Below are 20,949 nucleotides of genomic sequence, written 5' to 3'. Positions count from 1 at the left end.
GGAGTGGAATCAAATCAAATCAAATTTTATTTGTCACATGTGCCGAATACAACAGTGAAATGCATACTTACAAGCCCTTAACCAACAATGCAGTTTTAGAAAATAAATAAATAAATAAAATTAACAAATAATTAATGAGCAGCAGTAAAACAACAATAGCGAAGGAAGCTTGGCCCCAGTGATGTACTGGGCCGTACGCACTACCCTCTGTATGCCTTGCGGTCGGAGGCCGAGCAGTTGCCATACCAGGCAGTCATGCAACCAGTCAGGATGCTCTCGATGGTGCAGCTGTAGAACCTTTTGAGGATCTGAGGACCCATGCCAAATCTTTCAGTCTCCTGAGGGGGAATAGGTTTTGTCGTGCCCTCTTCACGACTGTCTTGGTGTGCTTGGAACATGTTAGTTGGTTGGAGATGTGGACACCAAGGATCTTGAAGCGCTGAACCTGCTCCACTACAGCCCCTGCTCCACTACAGCCCCTGCTCCACTACAGCCCCGTTCGGTTCTTCTTTTCCTGTAGTCCACAATCATCTCCTTTGTCTTGATCACGTTGAGGGAGAGGTTGTTTCCCTGGCACCCCACAGCCAGGTCTCTGACCTCCTCCCTATAGGCTGTCTCGTCGTTGTCGGTGGTCAGGCCTACCACTGTTGTGTCATTGGGCAAACCTAATGATGGTGTTGGAGCAGAATGGTATCAAATACATCCAACACATGGTTTCCTGGTGTTTAATACCATTCCATTCGCTCCGTTCCAGCCATTATTATGAGCTGTCCTCCCCTCAGCAGCCTCCTTTGCATCATAGATATACACTGTAGGCTGATGTTTTTCTGGCAGCCGCGTAAAGGGCCTCCTAAGTCGGAATAGCAGGGCATTCTAGCGCGGAGACGTTGCAGAGAGGTGTGTGTGTGTGTGTGTGTGTGTGTGTGTGTGTGTGTTAGGGGGTTCTCATTTCTGCCACCTCTCTCTCTGCCTCTGGCGTTCTCCATCTAGCATTACCCTCCTGCCCTGGACCTGTACACTCTCTCGGGCTTAATAGTTGTTTCTTAGGGGTTGAAGTTTAGATTCAAGCCCTCAAGTCTTTCGAAAGTTTAGTCTTATGCTGAGCAGAGGAAAACACAAAAACACTCTGATCCCCAACCAGATAAAACTCTATTCTGCTGAGCTATTTTCCTATTGTGTGTCTGTGAGTTTCATTTTGTGTGTGTTGTCTAACCTCTCGCACACTGCTCCCTAGGCTCTTTGGTGTAGTATTCCTTCCCTTCAGTGTGTGTGTGTGCTGCTAGCAGCTTTCAAAACCTCAGCAGCAGTGAGAAGTCTGAACACTCTCCTCTCTCTGGAGGCATGGGGCACCAGGTGCTGCAGTACACCTGACTGGAGGGCAAATAGGAAAAATGAAAATGTTAAGTGTGTAAAGCCAAATGTGTGTGTGTGCGCGTGTGTGTGTGTGTGTGTGTTTTTAATCCCCCTTGCTTCTCTGTTCCTTCCCTCCCTCTCTCACCCTGGTTCCCCTCTCGCTCTCTGAAATGATGATTCTCATTCTGAAATAGTTCCATGTAATGAAGGGCCTAGTCATTAATCAGATCATCATCTTTTATCCCCTGTTAGATGACTCATGTCTGGACCTGTTGAGGGTTGGAGGGAAAACACAGTATGTTACTTGGGTTCTATCTGACGATTGTGCATGTAGAACAGACCCATTTGTCACGGTGACATAGCCCAGATCACGTTTTCATGCGTGACGTGATGAGAGCCTACTGCAGGTGTTCCTAGATTAGGGAGATGAGGTTTGAACTATAGGGAAAGAAACAGTGTTAACACTGATGTGAGGAATCCACTTTTCACATCTCTCTCTCTCACTCTCTCTCTCTCTCTCTGTAGAAGCACTCCGTCACTCATTAACACTCTGCCATTGGCTTTGAGATCCCTGTGGCACATCAACCGCCAGTGCCACTGTTCTCTAGGTAAATGATTAGCAGAGGCACACAAACACACGTGAAGGGCTTGACATTCCTCACCAAGGCTATGTAGATGTAGATAAGGGAAAAACCGGGTCATTGTTTTTGTCATTTGGACATCGAAATGTCCTCAGATGCTGTTAGAGGGAGTAAGTAGACGTGAGAGAGAGCCTCCGGTGCTAGGTCAGTGTGTGTCTGTCCGCCCGTGTACGTGTGTCCACGTTATGAAGAGCACACTGGGAGATATCCATAATTGTAAAGCATTTGATAATGGCCGCCAAATATAGAAACTGCACACATACCTCAAAGGTCTGTGAGAGGTAGAGAAAGAAACTGCGCTGTCTGTGCAGTGGCCCGTGAACAAGAGGGGAAGAGAGAGAGGGAGGTAGAGAGAGGGAGGGAGAATTTTTCTGTTTACCGCAGAAGGCTCTCTCGCTCCATGTGTGGTGCGATTCACAAGTCGGGAACAACCATTGAGTTTTTTTTCTTTTTTCTAACCTCCCCTTCTCGAACGACATTCGGAGCACTGAAACACTGAACAGTCGTCGCTGAGCTGAGGCACTGCAGAGGCATGCAGGGTCAAGGTACTGATTATCATCAGCTCTGTGACTGCCTGTCTGAGTAACCATTACAGGCCTCTCTTGTAATATGACACGACTGCTTCTGCATGCCAGAGCTGGGAGTGTGGTGTGAGTTTGAATGTTACTGTATTGGTAACGGTATGATCTACAGAGTGTGTTGTGGTTCAAAGAAAGTGTGTGTATTTAGCTACATTTCAGTTAAATGTTTAACTGCGAGTCAGTGTTTTAGTTTCCATGGTCATTGTAGACCTAGTTGAAGTTCATAGTGTGTTTATCTTTGTGTGGTGCTGATCCAAAGGTCTCTGATTTCTCTCTCACGTTTCTGGGCTGTAATGCGGGGGGGGGGGGGGGGGGGGGGGGGGGGCCCTGCCAGTGTGGTGCCCAATCCTGTCCTATCTGAAACAACCAGGGTGCGTACCATTCTTTTAGCTATCAGAATCTGGCACAGAGATACTATCACATTGAACAGTCTTTGGTGCGTTGTTGAGCTTGTGAAGCCCGTGCAATTTCTGTGTTATTTCCCTGCAGTACTGCAGTGTGTTTGTGTTGTGCGTGCGGACTGGCTACTCTCTATATCAGTATGCTATTCACACCCATCCTTTCCAATTCAAGATTGCAATGCAGGGGCCAGATAACCCCTCTCTCTGGTCGTTAGCTACCTCACTGTGTGTCGTGTGACATTACGAAAAGTACAGCGTTCTACTGTCTGGTTCCAGACAAAGACTTTGGCCTTTTCTCTGCCTTTCCCTGTCTCTGGCTTTTTCTACTCTCTCTCTCCCGTTGTTTTTCATTCAGGGCCATTTTGTTTTCTGTTTGTTTTTGATGGAAAATGGGGGGATTGCAGTGTGGGGTTAAAATGGAGTTTAAGGGGTCAGATCATCACACGGTCAGAGATGGGAGGAAGCGGATCCAAATTCAAATGGGATTGATCATGATAGAATGGGCTCTAACAGGGTTTAGTCCTGAGGCAATGTAGGTTAAAAAAACTATCTGGCATCGATTAGTTCACCATAGGCCTTTCTCAGTGGACCGCAGTAGTGTACACACACACACACACGCGCACACACACACACACACACACACACACACACACACACACACACACACACACACACACACACACACACACACACACACACACACACACACACACACACACACACACACACACACACCAAGAAGCAGAGAACGGAGAAGATTGGGCTTAGCTTCTGCTAGTTTGATCTTCTGCTTCGTAAGGTCTTGCTGGATCTCTGGAGGATCTCTCCCCTCGTTCACCCACAGGGTTTGCCCTGCTCAAATCCTTCTAGCAAGACGCCTGCTTCTCTCGCATCGGGAACATGAGGGGGGAAAAATAGAATATCTCATGCGGCTGGGGTTTAGTTTGGCATCACAGGCTCAGCTTCTTAAGGTTGAAGATAACAGGTTTAGAGGAATGTGGTGTGTGAGTGGGTGGCTGGATGGATGGGGGATGATGGTTGTTGGATTAGAAGAACCTTGTACCTTACTCTAACCTGCTCTCTGAGCTAATGTATAGCTTTAAGCAGGTGGTCTTTGACCAGGAGCTGTCTAGGATCATATACCAGATTTGACTGACACACACGCTAGCTCCTTTTCAGTCCTGATAGGCCTTGTCCTCTAATCAGTGACCTTTGAACCCTAACACTCTGTGGTGTCTGTATTGTCAGATTACAGGGGAATAACTATTATCAGGACACGTTCTTAACACTGACACTGAGGGGTATTCACACTCTGGTGTCTTAAGGATCCACCCCTTTTCAAAAAAAAAATTTCGCCTGAAATGACATACTCAAATCTAACTGCCTGTGGCTCAGGCCCTGAAGCAAGGATATGCATGTTCTTGGTACCATTTCAAAGAAAACACTTTGAAGTTCATGGAAATGTGAAAGGAATGTAGGAGAATCTACCCCAATAGATCTGGTAAAAGATAATACAAAGAAAAAATATAAACCGTTCTTTTGTATTTTTTTGTACCATCATCTTTGAAATGCAAGAGAAAGGCCATAATGTATTATTCCAGCCCAGGTGCAATATATAGTTTGGCCACTAGGTGACAGCAGTGTATGAGCAATGTTTTAGACTGACCCAATGAAACATTACATTTCTGTTCAAAATTTTGTATCAAGACTGCCCAAATACGCCTAATTTGTTTATTAATAACTTTTTATGTTCAAAATTGTGCACTCTCCTCAAACAATAGCATGGTATTATTTCACTGTAATAGCTACTGTAAATTGGACAGTGCAGTTAGATTAACAAGAATTTAAGCTTTCTGCCAATATCAGATATGTCTATGTCCTGGGGAATTTTCTTGTTACTTACAACCTCATGCTAATCGCATTAGCCTACGTTAGCTCAACCGTCCCGTGGAAGGGATACCGATCCCAAATAAGTTTTTAAGTCCCTTAGTTCTGTTCGTTTTGACTGGTGTGAACACTATCTGCACTTGGAAGCCCACTAAACAATGCACCATGGTTCGCTCAGAACGGGCGGTCTTGGTCCGGTTCAGTTCGTACCGTGGTGCGGTTCGCTGCAGGTGAGAACGCAGTCCGAACCAAACACAGTCATGCCTTATTATTGGTTGTTGGATGAAATGCATGCAGCATCATAACTTGAGATCTCTGAAAAACATTCTGTGGGTAGCAGCAGCATTTATGAGCTCATCCGATGCAGATTATGGGAGACGGAGGCTATACCGTGGATAGACTACTCACGTCGCAGTTAGAGCAGCTAATGCGCTGTATCCTCCCGCATGTTGTTGGAAGACCAGAGCGAAAGTAATATAAAGATTGGGACACACAACTGATGCTTCATGTTAATCATACATGGATTTAACGTGAGAATTTTTGTCCAATAATGACTTCATGGACACATGATTTTGTTAAGGAATTTTTGTTTGTTTAGCATTTGACAACGGGGGGAAAAAACTCTGATTCGAACTACAGATTAAAACTACAGTACCAGTCCAAAGTGTGGACCCACCTACTCATTCAAGGGTTTTTCTTTATTTTGACTATTTTCTACATCGTATGATAATAGTGAAGACATCAAAACTATGAAATAACACATATGGAATCATGTAGTAACCAAAAAAGTGTTTAACAAATCAAAATCTATTTTATATTTGATATTCTTCAAAGTAGCCACCCTTTGCCTTGATGACAGCTTTGCAAACTCTTGGCATATGTGGGAACTCCTTCAAGACTGTTGGAAAAGCATTCCAGGAGGAACCTGGTTGAGAGAATGCCAAGAGTGTGCAACTACATTATAAAATCCATGTACACAAACAACAAGTGTGAAATTAAATTTTGCAAAACACAAAATGAGGTGGAAACTGAGCTGCACTTCTTAACCTCCTGCCAAATGTATGACCATATTATGTCATTGTCGTCGTTTTAAATAAGAATTTGTTCTTAACTGACTTGCCTAGTTAAATAAAGGTTACATTTAAACACAGCAGCAAGATTTGTGATCTCTTGCCACAAGAAAAGGGCAACCAGTGAAAAACAAACACCATTGTAAATATAACCTATATTTATGTTTATTTATTTTCTCTTTCGTACTTTAACTACTTGCACATCATTACAACACTGTATAGATACTGTACATAATATGACATTTGAAATATCTTTATTCTTTTGGAACTTTTGGAAGTGTAATGTTTAAAGTTAATATTTTATTGTTTATTTCACTTTTTTTTATTATTTATTTCACTTGCTTTGGCAATATAAACATACATTTTCCATGCCAAAAAAGCCCTTAAATTGAATTGAATTTAAAAATTGAGAGAGCGAGAGAGAGAAGCAGACAGAGAGAGAGAGGAAGATCAGAGATGACACTACATCCTCCCCCTCCCCAGAACATCACATGACGATGAAGCTAACTGTGATGATGTGCTTTGCTGTCTGCCTGTGGGCCCATAGGGATCAGAACCCAGCAGGAAGTCTGGTTAGATCCATCCCATAATATATGGGCTCATTTGGAATGAGACCTTGTTGGCTTCATAGGGCCAAATCTCCAGTGGGTTCTGTCTTCTCCTATTCCCTTTCAACATGCTAAAGCTTGTAGCTCGTTTCTGAGTTACCACAAATATTGGACTGATTCATTCTCTTAAAGTCAGCTGTCACCTTCCTTACCTACATATAGTTGAAGTCGGGAGTTTACATACACGTTAGCCAAATATATTAAACTCAGTTTTTGACAATTCCTGACATTTAATCCGAGAAAGAAATCCCTGTTTTAGGTCAGTTAGGATCACCACTTTATTTTAAGAATGTGAAATGTCAGAATAATAGTAGAGAGAATGATTTATTTCAGCTTTTCTTTCTTTCATCAGATTCCTAGTGGGTGAGAAGTTTTCATACACTCAATTAGTATTTGGTAGCATTGCCTTTAAATTGTTTAACTTGGGTCAAACGTTTCAGGTAGACTTCCACAAGCTTCCCACAATAAGTTGGGTGAATTTCGTCCCATTCCTCCTGACAGAGCTGGTGTAACTGAGTCAGGTTTTTAGGCCTCCTTGCTCGCACAGGCTTTTTCAGTTTTGGCCACAAATTTTCTATAGGATTGAGGTCAGGGCTTTGTGATGGCCACTCCAATACCTTGACTTTGTTGTCCTTAAACCATTTTGCCACAACTTTGGAAGTATGCCATTGCCAGTATGCCAGGTCATTGTCCATTTGGAAGACCCATTTGTGACCAAGCTTTAACTTCCTGATGTCTTGAGATGTTTCTTAAATATATCCACAGAATTTTCCATCCTCATGATACCATCTATTTTGTGAAGTGCACCAATCCCTCCTGCAACAAAGCACCCCCACAACATGATGCTGCCACCCCTGTGCTTCATGGTTGGGATGGTGTTCTTCGGCTTGCAAGCCTCCCCCTTTTTCCTCCAAACATAACGATGATCATTATGGCCAAACAGTTCTATTTTTGTTTCATCAGACCAGAGGACATTTCTCATAAAAGTACAATCTTTGTCCCCATGTGCAGTTGCAAACTGTAGTCTGGCTTTTTTATGGTGGTTTTGGAGCAGTGGTTTCTTCCTTGCTGAGCGGCCTTTCAGGTTATGTCGATATAGGACTCGTTTTACTGTGGATATAGATACTTTTGTACCTGTTTCCGCCAGCATGTTCACAAGGTCCTTTGCTGTTGTCCTGGGATTGATTTGCACTTTTCGCACCAACATACGTTCATCTCTATGAGACAGAACACCTCTCCTTCCTGACTGGTATGATGGCTGCGTGGTCCCATGGTGTTTATACTTGCGTACTATTGTTTGTACAGATGAACGTGGTACCGTCAGGTGTTTGGAAATTGCTCCCAAGGATGAACCAGACTTGTGGAGGTCTACAATGTTTTGTTGTTGAGGTCTTGACTTATTTCTTTTGGTTTTACCATGATGTCAAGCAAAGAGGCACTGAGTTTGAAGGTAGTCCTTGAAATACATGCACAGGTACACCTCCAATTGACTCAAATGATGTCAATTAGCCTATCAGAAGCTTCTAAAGATTTTTCCAAGCTGTTTAAAGGCATAGTCAACTTAGTGTATGTACCTTCTGACCCACTGGGATTGTGATACAGTGAAATATAAGTGAAATAATCTGTCTGTAAACAATTGTTGGAAAAATAATCTGTGTCATGCACAAAGTAGATTTACCAAAACTATAGTTTGTTAACAAGAAATTTGTGGAGTGGTTGAAAAACGAGTTTTATGGACTCCAACCTAAGTGTATGTTAACTTCCGACTTCAACTGTATGTATGTTATCATGAATTCCCCTTTTATTAGCCATATCGCAATATGCTAATTCTCACTAACATCCTCTCACAGTTAACATATGGTGTGTCAGGGGTGCCGCATTAAATTTATGGATTGTTTGCACTCCACATCCCCCAAACGTTACCCCACGCATAGGGGATGAGATTAAGGGGTTTGGGTCAGCGGATTGCGGCTCGGTGCCCCCCATTTGAAGCCTGTCTCCCCGTGCCCCCTAGATTAGATTGATAGGGTCAGAGCCCCCCCCCCTACAATCCAGATTATAGTGATAGGATTCCCCTACTTTCTGATTGGGTTAATCCCTTCGCTTAATGACGATTTAATCAAAGAGGGGATGCGGTTGTTTTGGTGGGTTGATCTTTGGGTGGACGGGGGCTCGTTTTGAAGCACACGTGGTGTGTGATAGCACTCAACGCGTGCGGATACCGTTTGTTGACGTAGTACAAGCTTGGTCATGAACATGAACACAGTGCTGGCCTTCAGAGGGGCATGTAGGGACATGTTCGTATGAGCCCTCAAGCTCCATGAGTCCTATGTTTACATTCTTCAACGCCGTACGGCTCTCCAGACCTGTGGGTGAGTGCGTTAGCCAATGCGCCGCAGTGCGAGCCTGTGTGTAGATTGGTGTTCTCTAGGTGGCCTGAGATCCTTGACTCCTTTTTCCATGCTACAGCCAGAACCAATCCAACCATTCTAGAGCCATTCCAGGCTCCCAGTGAAAGCATACTGTTGTTCTCAGCTGGAATGTTTATCTGATCGTGTTTATGCTATCTAATTTCCTGCCATCTCTACATCTTTACCCATCACGTGAGATGTCCATCATGCGCGAGACACGATGTCATTTTCATGCCTGGCTGTAACCCACTGAACTGGTTCTGCACCGGATTTTTTATTTGAGCTCCGTCTGTAACTAGTTCAATTTCGCAAATGTAATTTTAAAGTGCAGATTTCCTTTATTCTCTAAAGCCCTCAAACTCAACTGCGTTTAAAAAAAAAATTCTTCCCCTCTAAACAGGGACAGCAGGCTCCAGACCTTGTAGGGTAAGAGTTGAATACCCCTGCTCAAAAGGAAGGAATTACTGGGATTATGTTGAAACGCAGTAAAACGAGTTAATCCGGCCACAGTCACGTGCATGTGTACTTTATAGTGTGTACTGTAGAGTGTGTACTGCAGAGTGTGTCAGGGTCAGAGAGAGAGTGAGAGGAGCTAAAAGCAAGGTCAGCTGTCTGATAACCTCAGGTGAATCCAGACGTAGGGATTGTAGTCCAGCTGAGAGACAAAATGAGAAATTCATATCTCCATCAAATGGATCACTGGGGATTGGAAATTAAATCTGTAGTCAGAGGGTGATTATTCTGAGAGAGAGGGAGAGAGTCTCTCTGTGTGGCAAGACATTTCTGAACAGGCACTGTGATAGGGCTGCCTCATGGTCCATTAAGAAATTAGGGTCAAAGTCCAGACAGAAGAACAATTAATAGTGAAGTGAAACACACCGTTATTGACTAAAGGCCATTATAGCAGCAAAGAGACAAAAAGGGATCAGAGAATACAAGCCCTCTCTCACTGTCACACTCTCGTGTGTCCCTGGCCTGTGGTAGTAGAGACATCTTCCCTTTCTAAACTGCTGTCAATCTGGGGAATTTGGATGATTTTATCGGTCTGTATTCATAAATGATCTTAAGAGCATTGGACTATATTCTATAATCAGAGAGGGACAGTGTTTGTCCAGGAGGTTTCCTATCTAGCCTGTCTTCTGTTTTACTTGGATTTGTTCCTATTTGTTTGAGCTGCCGTTCTGCTTGGTCTCTGGTTGAGCATGTGCAGTATGGACTAGCGTCCTATGGGTAGAGAGGGTGGGGGAGAAGAGCGAGTCGGTAGGGGCAAGAGAGGGGGATGATGGAGGGAGGAATAGAGGTGTTAGAGGAGGATGATGGCATCCAGGTGGAAACTGTTATGACAGGATATACTCTTTTAGGAGGGAGAGTTTTTGGGACAGCACTCTCCTCCTCTCTGTTCTGTTTCACTGGTTCTGTCCCCAGCTGAACCTCAGCTGAACAAGTGGGCTCATTTCAAAATGGATGACATTCCAAATGGGAAAAGTAGCTCAGGAGATCAGCTGAGTAAATCCTACGTGCTGGAACTCTCTGAAATAGTGTTCGCGTGCACGTGCTCTTCTCAAACATCTGCCTACAGTAGCCTTTCCACTGCGTTTACCAAAACTTAACCTGTCTCCCTTCCTGTCTCTCTCTCTCTCTCCAGGCGTTTGGACAAGCCTACTCCAACCATAAGAAGGTGGCTGCAGACGGGGAGAGCAGGGAGGAGTCTCTGATCCAGGAGGCGGTGTGTAAGGAGGCCTATTACGAGCAGCGGGTCCTGGAGCTGCAGACGGAGCTCCGCCAGGCCCGTAATGTCCTCACCAACACCCAGTCAGAGAACGAACGCCTGGCCTCCATCGCCCAGGAGATGAGAGAGGTAAGATGAGAGAAAAAAGCGGGAGATAGAACAGATAAAGTTGCCACATCCTACTATAGATACGAGTTTGCATACAGACTAATACCCCACCTGGTATTAAAATACATACGGTTATATTTTCTGGACAGGTGTAGACTATATTCACAAAAGACACATTGTAATCCTATCTTGATTTGATCTAGATTCTACTTAACTACCCATTACTGGATTTGTAGAGCATGGCGCTTGCATTGCCAGGGTTGTGGGTTCAATTCCCACAGGGGACCAGTATGATGAAAATGTATGCACTCACTACTGTAAGTTGCTCTGGATGAGAGCATCTGCTAAATGATGTGAAATGTTGTTTTTTTTGACCATTTGTGATTCGATTTGATAATAGGTATAGACTGGGTATATGAGATCAGATCCTATTGTCGACTATTATATGTGCATGTATGTAAATAAAAATGACACTTGCACATTCTCAACCACACAATTGCTGATACACACACACACACACACCCACCTTCGACTTCGCAGATATGTATGTGCCCGTACTAGCATTGAAGCTTTCCCAATTATCTATACTTGGCGACACTTGCGCAATGTACACACCCATACAAATGTGCTATACATTCAGATATTGTTTATTTATACCCTGCCTGTGGCTACTAGACTACAGTTCCAGACTTGCCTGACTCGAGTGCTAGCGGTTGAACTCTGCTTGGCATGTTCAGGCAGGACTAATCACACCCTGATAGTTTCAGCCCCTGTGCTGAACTGGCACAGGTCAGGCTGATTGAACGAGCGCCATAATGACTGTCGTACTGATGTGGTCCTGTCTCTGCAGCCCTGGGGGATCTGGGCGAGAAGGAGAGAGCAGGGGAATCTTAACGGCCTGTCTCTGCTGTGGCGTGATGAAGGGAAAGGGTTAAGAACTGCTTCTTGGTTAAAGACAATTGTGATACGTAAAAAAAGCGTACCAGTTTCATTTAAGGACCAAAGAATTGACAGCTGCGCTGTACAAATTGCAAAATAGTTGGGAAGAGATTTTCGTTTTTAACGATTCCATGGCACATCGATTCAAAACTTACAGTTTTTCTATGTAAGTTATTATACAAAACTCTTGCAACCAATAGAATGTTACATACAGTTGAAGTCGGAAGTTTACATACACTTAGGTTGGAGTCATTAAAACTCGTGTTGTTGTCCATTAGTTTACTCCAACTAGGGGAGGGGTGGTAGGGTTAGGGGAAAATAATAAAGGAAAATATATATATTTTTAAATATATGGGGTGTTGGAAATGATGCAGACAATTACATTGATAGAAGCCACAAGCTAATTGCAATATTGAAGCTGATCCCCCCCCCCCCAAAAAAAAATGCTTATTGCGAAAGGCAGATCATAGTTGAGTAAAACTTCTACTATAGGCAAACTAGGCATATCAGGCATTATGCACATATTATGGTTACAGGTTAATTGTTGCATTAGTAATGCATGAATGCTGTGGCACTAGTGCACGTTACACAGAGTACAGGCACTAGGTCCTGAGATTATCAACAGTGCCCATCGGCCAGCCTCTGGCGTCACTGGCGTGCCTCTCGTCTCACATCAGATCTGGCATCCTTCCCTGGCTTGAGAGCGCCAGCCGTGCCACCCGCCTGCCCTCTTGTCCGCTATTGTCCAGATAAGAGCCAGTGAGATGCCACACACCACTCGCATCCCCTCACACACTGCCCCACTAACACACATACACCCACATTGTCTCAGAGACATCCCCTCCGCACACTGCCCCACTAACACACATACACCTACATTGTCTCAGAGACATCCCCCTCGCACACTGCCCCACTAACACACATACACCCACATTGTCTCAGAGACATCCCCCTCGCACACTGCCCCACTAACAGACATACACACCCACATTGTCTCAGAGACATCAGGTCATACATCCCCAATCATCATAACAGCATCCTGTATCGTCTGTGCTCTCTTTTGTTTTTAAATGTCATTTACATTCAGGCCTAATTAGCCTCATTAGTGGGGACTGCGTGTATGTGTGTGTGTGCATATGTGTGCCTGTGTGTGTGTGTGTGTGTCTGGGCTGAGCCAGCAGTGAAGAGATTGAAATAACGAGAGGGGCAAATAACGGCATGTTGAAAGGGGGACTGGCCCCTCTTGGGGAGGTGGTTAGCTTTGAACCTTTGAGCCCGGCTGTCTGACAGAAGGAGAGGGAGACAGAAAGAGAGGGAGAGAGCGAAGGAGAGAGGGAGGGAATGAAAGAGAGGGGCTCTCACTTCTAGATTGTTTGATCTGAAGGGCTGTTCTCTTAGTAGTAGGTATTAAGGGTGAAATAATGAGGAGGGATTTCTGACACCGGCTGCTGAGCAGGGCGAGGATAAGGTATATACAGTAGATTACAAGAAGGGCAAGACGATAGAGCGGTACCTCACCGCCATAAGCCTTAACACTGTTCCTGTGTCTCCTTCTCCTGTCAAATTTATTTCATCAAAACAAATTAATTTCTCAGGGCCTTATTTTGATAACAGAAAATCATTAAAGAATGCTGTGCGCGCTCTCTCTCTCTCTCTCTATCTCTCTCCCTCTGTCTCCCCCTCTTTCTCTCCCAACCTCTCTCCCGCTTACTCTCTCCCTTCCTTGTTTAACCCCTCTCCCCAAATCCCTCCATGTTGGGACTCATCAGATTTAGTTAAGCTCTGCGACAGCGTTTTTGCTGCTCAAGTTAGCGATTACTCCAGTTCTGGGAGGGGAGAGGGTCTGAAGGCCTCCCTGTCTAAGGGAGTTTGACACCCCGTCAGTTTGGAAACACGTCTGCGGCAAGGTAATCAAATCCTCACACTTGGCCTTCAGTCTGGCGCTTCTTATAGATATTAGCGCAAAAAAAATAAAGTACTAACAATTTTCGTCAGGCTCTAGGAAATGGGCCAGTTGCTACTTGGCTCTGGCGACTGAAACAAGTCTTAAGATTGGCTTTATGGAAGCCAGATGTCTTTCTCCAAACATAGCTTATGTTTGACTTAGGCTGTGTCTCGTCTGCAGTAACAGAAGAGTATCAGTATTACCTACATACTTGCACTTACAGTTGAAGTCGGAAGTTTACATGGACTTAGTTTGGAGTCATTAAAACTCATTTTTCAACCACTCCACAAATTTCTTGTTAACCAACTATAGTTTTGGCAAGTCGGTTAGGACATATACTTTGTGCAAGACACAAGCAATTTTTCCAAAAATTGTTTACAGACAGACTATTTCACTTATAATTCACTGCATCACAATTCCAGTGGGTCAGAGGTTTACATACACTAAGTTGACTATGCCTTTAAACAGCTTGGAAAATTCCAGAAAATGATGTCATGGCTTTAGAAGCTTCTGATAGGCTAATTGACATCATTTGAGTCAATTGGAGGTGTACATGTGGATGTATTTCAAGGCCTACCTTCAAACTCAGTGCCTCTTTGCTTGACATCATGGGAAAATCAAAAGAAATCAGCCAAGACCTCAGAAAGAAAAATTGTAGACCTCCACAAGTCTGGTTCATCCTTGGGAGCAATTTCCAAACTCCTGAAGGTACCACGTTCATCTGTACAAACAATAGTACGCAAGTATAAACACCATGGGACCACGCAGCTGTCATACCGCTCAGGAAGGAGACGCGTTCTGTCTCCTAGAGATGAACGTACGTTGGTGCGAAAAGTGCAAATCAATCCCAGAACAACAGCAAAGGACCTTGTGAAGATGCTGGCGGAAACAGGTACAAAAGTATCTATTTCCACAGTAAAACGAGTCCTATATCAACATAACCTGAAAGGCCGCTCAGCAAGGCAGAAGCCACTGCTCCAAAACCGCTATAAAAAAGCCAGACTACAGTTTGCAACTGCACATGGGGACAAAGATTGTACTTTTTGTAGAAATGTCCTCTGGTCTGATGAAACAAAAATATAACTATTTGGCCATAATGACCATCGTTATGTTTGGAGGAAAATGGGGGAGGCTTGCAAGCCGAAGAACACCATCCCAACCGTGAAGCACGGGGGTGGCAGCATCATGTTGTGGGCTGCTTTGCTGCAGGAGGGACTGGTGCACTTCACAAAATAGATGGCATCATGAGATGGAAAATCATGTGGATATACTTCCAAAGTTGTGGCAAAATGGCTTAAGGACAACAAAGTCAAGGTATTGGAGTGGCCATCACAAAGCCCTGACCTCAATCCTATAGAAAATGTGTGGGCAGAACTGAAAAAGCGTGTGTGAGCAAGGAGACCTACAATCCTGACCAGCTCTGTCAGGAGGAATGGGCCATAATTCACCCAACTTATTGTGGGAAGCTTGTAGAAGGCTACCTCAAACGTTTGACCAAAGTTAAACAATTTAAAGGCAATTTTAACAAATACTAATTGAGTGTATGTGAACTTCTGACCCACTGGGAATGTGATGAAAGAAATAAAAGCTGAAATAAATCATTCTCTCTACTATTATTCTGACATTTCACATTCTTAAAATAAAGTGGTGATCCTAACTGACCTAAGAGGGAATTTTTACTCTGATTAAATGTCAGGAATTGTGAAAAACTGAGTTTAAATGTATTTGGCCAAGGTGTATGTAAACTTCCGACGTCAACTGTACATCACTCTTTCTCTGTGAATATGGATTTTAGCACCATATTAATGCTGTGAGCCAGTCTTCAGTTTGGTGCTGTTACCGGAGCTCGACTGGTTCCCTTGTGTGTGGCTCTGTCTGCCTGCAGGTGCCAACCTCATTGTGAATGCAGACACACACACACACACACACACACACACACACACACACACACACACACACACACACACACACACACACACACACACACACACACACACACACACACACACACACACACACACACACACACACACACACACACACACACACTGGTGCAGTGGCATGGTGGGTGGCCAGGGCTAATTGCCTAGATGGAGGGAGTTGGAGTGTATATCTCACTATGTATAGGAGCTAATGACACCCATCCACTGCCACTTTATGGGCAGAGGTAGCCAGCAGAAGGCGGGCAGCGGGTGGGAGCCAGGGCACTGAGGCTGGCATTGTGATGGGACTGAGGACTCTGAAAGAACCCTTTGTCAGCTGGGTTTCAAATTAGGCAGCTAGGGACGGAGGGAGAAAGGGAGAGGGTGGAAAGAGGAGAAGAAAATCCGTTAGGAGGAGAAAACTCCAAAATGTGATGTGTTTGTTTCTTTTTCTGGCATATGCTTGGCAGCCCTGGTTTAGCCAAGGGGATGGTTTTCTCCCAAACCTCTGTCAGTTGATCTGTCATGTGACTCCATAGACAGAGTTGGGTCGCCTTGTGATTGTTGACCTTTTGTCTCTATGAGAGATTTCGAAATATAGGTGAACGATGGGAGCTTTCAGAAATCAATTTAATTCAATCAACTGTATTCCCCGTGGGCCAATTATTACATGGGCCAATTATTAATTATTATTATTATTATTACAAAGTGGCAGTCTAGACAACATAAACAAGTCTTGATACAGTACCCGTCTGCCATCGGATGCAGAGGGTCTTTTATGTGATAAATAATTGTCAAGACAGGTTCATAAGGCGAGCTCGTTTTCATGAGGTAATGACCCCACTGCACCTCAATGACCTACCGGGCTCAATAATCATCCATCACGGTGAACCTATTGCTAGCAAAAGCCTATACACTACTCAGACCTATAACACATCTAAAAGGGCAGCTGTCTATGATTGACTGTCTGTGCATTCTCAATCCTGTAGCCTCCTCCCTCCCCCTCTCTTTCCGTTGATCCTGTTTAACATACCACTGGTATACGGCGTTCATACGTCACATATAAAAGCGTCTGCCGTCTACGAGGCCCACAGACACCCAGCCAGTGACTGAGAGCCTTGGGCAGGGATACGCCACACTTCTATGCCACGGTGCGAGCTACAGGACAGGATTAAAAGCCATACAATGGGTGCGGTAAAGACCGTGACTCCATTAGACTCAAGCTCTCCTGTCACAGACTGAATCTGTGCTGCCTCCCGCGCTCTTTACAACACTCACAGAATTCCCATAGTGAGCCGCTCAAGAACTTAACTAATTCACTCACAGTCACACAAAGACGGATTCGTTATCACTACACTGTTTAGTGTCTATTCAGACATGGTATCAGAAATCCCCTGACAGACACACAGTAGAGGACAGGGATAGACAGTGTAGTCGTGTAGCCTGCACTGCTCCCATGTCTAACTGTCTGACCAGTAACGTGTAACATTCCATTTTTTTCTCCCCCTTACACATTACATTAGTGAGCTCTGGCTTAGCCAATCAGAGTGATGAGCTGGTCATTCAGACATGAAATATGGTTGTTTTTTCCGCCTCATTTGACACTGTGTCGTTTGACACTCTCAGACGTTAAGCTGCCCCTTTTTAATTTCACAAGCTCAATTATAACTCTTGAACTAGCTGGATTATAGACCAGACGGAACGAGGGAAGGAGAAAAAAAAGATCTAGAAAATGCTCAAGGGCAAGAATGGATGTTCTAGAATGCCAGAGGTAGGGTTGTGGGGTTTTTATAATAGAGGAGTAGCTCTTTGAAGGAGATGGTGAATGGTTGTAGAATGATGATATGGGCAGTGGTTCTTTCTTCCCCCTAAATATTAGCTGGCATAAGCCCAATATAATAAAGGTGTATTCTAACATGAATGATCTCCTCCTGTATTGTGATGGGGAGAGCAGCAGGAGGGAGGGAGGGAGACAAAAAAAGAGGGAAGAAAATAGGGGTCGAGTGGGAAGGGATAGAGAATTAGAGCGAGCGAGAGAGAGAAGGGGAGAAATGGGGAATGGGAAGGAAGGAGGGAGGAGGAGAAAGGAGAGAGTTAGAATGAAAGAGGGCTGAGGTAAAATAACGTGTACCGTTTCTACACTGTACAGCCGTGTGTCTAATCTGATGACATTGACTTTGTGGTGTTAGATCCGTTTACGGGGAGCCAACCTTCCCCGTCTGCCCAGAGCAGGTGTGAAACCAGGGGCACTAAGCCCTCCAGATGTGCCCTGGGTAATCTTCCCACCCCGCCCAACGCACCTCGCCCTGCCCCCATCCTTCCCAGTTCTGTATGTCTCTCAGATTGATGGCTATTTATAGTCACTAAAGCATGGCTCTCTTAAACACATTTAAAAGATCTGCCATTGATTCGTAATGATATTTGTCTTTTCGTATCTGATTTAGAGGGCCGGGGCTTTACGCTGGCCCCACGTCCAGTAACACCAAAGTGGTTGTTCAAGTTGGATCGATAGGCTGGTAGTCAGTCTGTACAACAGCTGTCAGGCATGCGCCAACGTACTACAGTTCACACTCCAGTGCACACACACAAACACACACACACACACACAAATGCACATACTGTACATCACACATTTATGACCCCCGGACACACACAGAAACACTCATTCACATGCATGCATGCATGCTCTATATCACCCCTCTAGACTTACACACAAACACAACCACACACAAAGGGAAGACTAGAGATCTGATCTTTTAGCATTCTTTTCAAAGCTTTGAACGCGACCTTGAGTGTGTTTGTCCCAGTCACGGTGTCTGGGGTGTTGAATAGAATGTAAAATCACTCCCAGCAACAAGCGGGATAAAATAATATCTATTTTCACCCAGATTCTGACAATACAGCAAGACCTACAGTATTCCCATAGAATTGTCTCTGTACAGTATGTGTGGTGGGGGCTGTGAGATGGTATGTCTGATTCCCTTCGTCCTCGTCTCTCATCCTGGGGGTAGAAGAGCTGTGCTGGGCTGAATCGTGTCTCAGGAACATTTCAATTTTCCTCATTTTGCTCTATTGGCTTCTCTACGTTTTCTACATCTATGAGCAACACAGTGTCGCTAGACAATCTCTGTCTGTAAACGGAGCTGGACAAGGCTGCTCCTGTCCGTGTGACAGATAGATCTAATAGAGTTCCTGTTTGACCTGGGAAGAGAACTCAAGGGTGACTGTTTGATATGATACGCAGCCTCTAAAAGGGATCCACCGAGAGGAGAGGGGGGGATGCGAAATTAAGCCAGCCAGTGAAATTAAGCCAGGCAGCGCCGTCATATCAGTAATCCCGTCTCGTGCCATCTGGGATCGTCCCTTCTTTTCTTTCCAGGGAAGGGAAATGGTAAATGTGGTATTTCACAGAAACACACTCCAGATATCCCATAGTATTAAGACCAACCCAGAGTCTAACCACAGTTTCAAAGCCTACCTAATCGACAGCAGTGTTAAGCTCAAACACTTTAGGCGTCAACTCAAAGCTTTGCTGAGCCCTAAGCTGGTTAAGACTCAGTATGCTGTAAAAGGCAGTTTTAGTTGTGAAATTGGAGCTGGAGAAAGTGAAGTGTTGAGTATAGTTCCAGTATGACTGAATCAGCTCAGAGGAAGGAGCTGACCTCTAGAATCGACTGAGCTAGTGCTTCCATGTCTTTTACAGCGGCACTCACTGCATCCCCTACAGAGAGAGGATTAGACCAGTCAAGGACTTTTCAATAGTACTCAAATGTCCTACACACATACAGTATACTGCACACTAGGCGTAATCTAACACACCGCTACATGCTCCTACTTACACACACATTAACATGAATGATCTGAAGCATTAGCCAAGCACACACACTCCCTGGTCAGGTGGGTTTGAGTGTTTAGTGAGGCAGCTGGTGTGTCCCTATAGTGGCAGTAGGCAGGGGGGTCTTCATAAACCATACATCTGTTCATGCTAATCAGAGACCTCCCATTGACAGGGTCCTTAAAGGTGGCACGTCAAACATAAATAAAACCAGACCCCCCCCCCATCTCCTACCCCCTGTGCCCCTATCACTAACACCCCCAGGGGAGAGCTCCGTCATTCGCCTGAGTAAATGTTATTCACGTTTTATGGCAGGGAGGCATGCACACAGCCACCTTAACCCCCACTGTGCAACTACAGCTCACCTTTTCTGTCAGGCAGTCTCTGAGGACCTCTGTGTGGCCAGTGAGGTCGATGGCAGAGTGGGCTTTTACGGAAAGCAGTGTCAAAGGTCAAAATTCTCGTTTGCATCCTAATCAGTTTGAGGAGCCTCTTAATCAGTTTGTATGTTGGTTGTTATTCATTAAAGGAGCAATCAGCAGTTTCTACATAACATTTTTTTTTAAATAAATTAATGATATATACCCATTGAGTCTTGAAGAATATAACGTATACAGTTTACGGAAGTTTACATACACTTAGGTTGGAGTCATTAAATCTCGTTTTTCAACCACTCCATAAATTTCTTGTTAACAAACTACAGTTTGGGCAAGTAGGTTAGGACAACTACTCTGTGCATGACACAAGTAATTTTTCCAACAATTGTTTACAGACAGATAATTTACTTATACTTCACTGTATCACAATTCCAGAAGTTTACATACACTAACTTGACTGTGCCTCTAAACAGCGTGGAAATTTTCAGACAATGAAGCTTTGTATAGGCTAATGGACATCATTTGAGTCAATTGGAGGTGTACCTGTGGATGTATTTCAAGGCTGTGGATGTATTTCAAACCTTCAAACTCAGTGCCTCTTTGCTTGACATCATGGGAGAATCAAAAGAAATCAGCCAAGACCTCAGGAAAAACAATTGGAGACCTCCACAAGTCTGGTTCATCCTTGGGAGCAATTTCCAAACGCCTGAAGGTACCACGTTCACCTGTGGTGAACGCAATGGTACGCAAGTATAAACACAATGGGACCACGTAGCCGTCATACTGCTCAGGAAGAAGACACGTTCTGTCACCTAGAGATTAACATACTTTGGTGCGAAAAGTGCAAATCAATCCCAGAACAACAGTAAAGGACCATGTGAAGATGTTGGAGGAAACAGGTACCTATTTCCACAGTAAAACGAGTCCTATATCGACATAACCTGAAAGGCCGCTCATCATGGAAGAAGCCACTGCTCCAAAACCACCATAAAAAAGCCAGACTGCGGTTTGCAACTGCACATGGGGACAAAGATTGTACTTTTTGTAGAAATGTCCTCTGGTCTGATGAAACAAAAAATATAACTATTTGGCCATAATGACCATCGTTATGTTTGGAGGAAAAAAGGGGAGGCATGCAAGCC

At 44.4% G+C, this 20,949-nt stretch overlaps 1 protein-coding gene across 2 annotated transcripts in view; it reads left to right on the top strand.

Annotated features, from left to right (window-relative positions):
* The window catches only part of LOC139556948 (protein bicaudal D homolog 2-like), a 76,878-nt gene that overhangs the window by 30,307 nt on the left and 25,622 nt on the right, over window positions 1-20,949 (top strand). For both annotated transcript variants that reach the window (XM_071371133.1, XM_071371132.1), the window contains exon 2: window positions 10,598-10,810. In XM_071371133.1, the coding sequence (XP_071227234.1) occupies window positions 10,598-10,810 (213 nt within the window). The remainder of the gene's footprint in view (window positions 1-10,597; window positions 10,811-20,949) is intronic.

The sequence above is a fragment of the Salvelinus alpinus genome, chromosome 28, assembly GCF_045679555.1.
Source record: "Salvelinus alpinus chromosome 28, SLU_Salpinus.1, whole genome shotgun sequence".
Lineage (NCBI taxonomy): Eukaryota > Metazoa > Chordata > Actinopteri > Salmoniformes > Salmonidae > Salvelinus > Salvelinus alpinus.
This window is presented reverse-complemented; position numbering and strand designations above follow the sequence as displayed.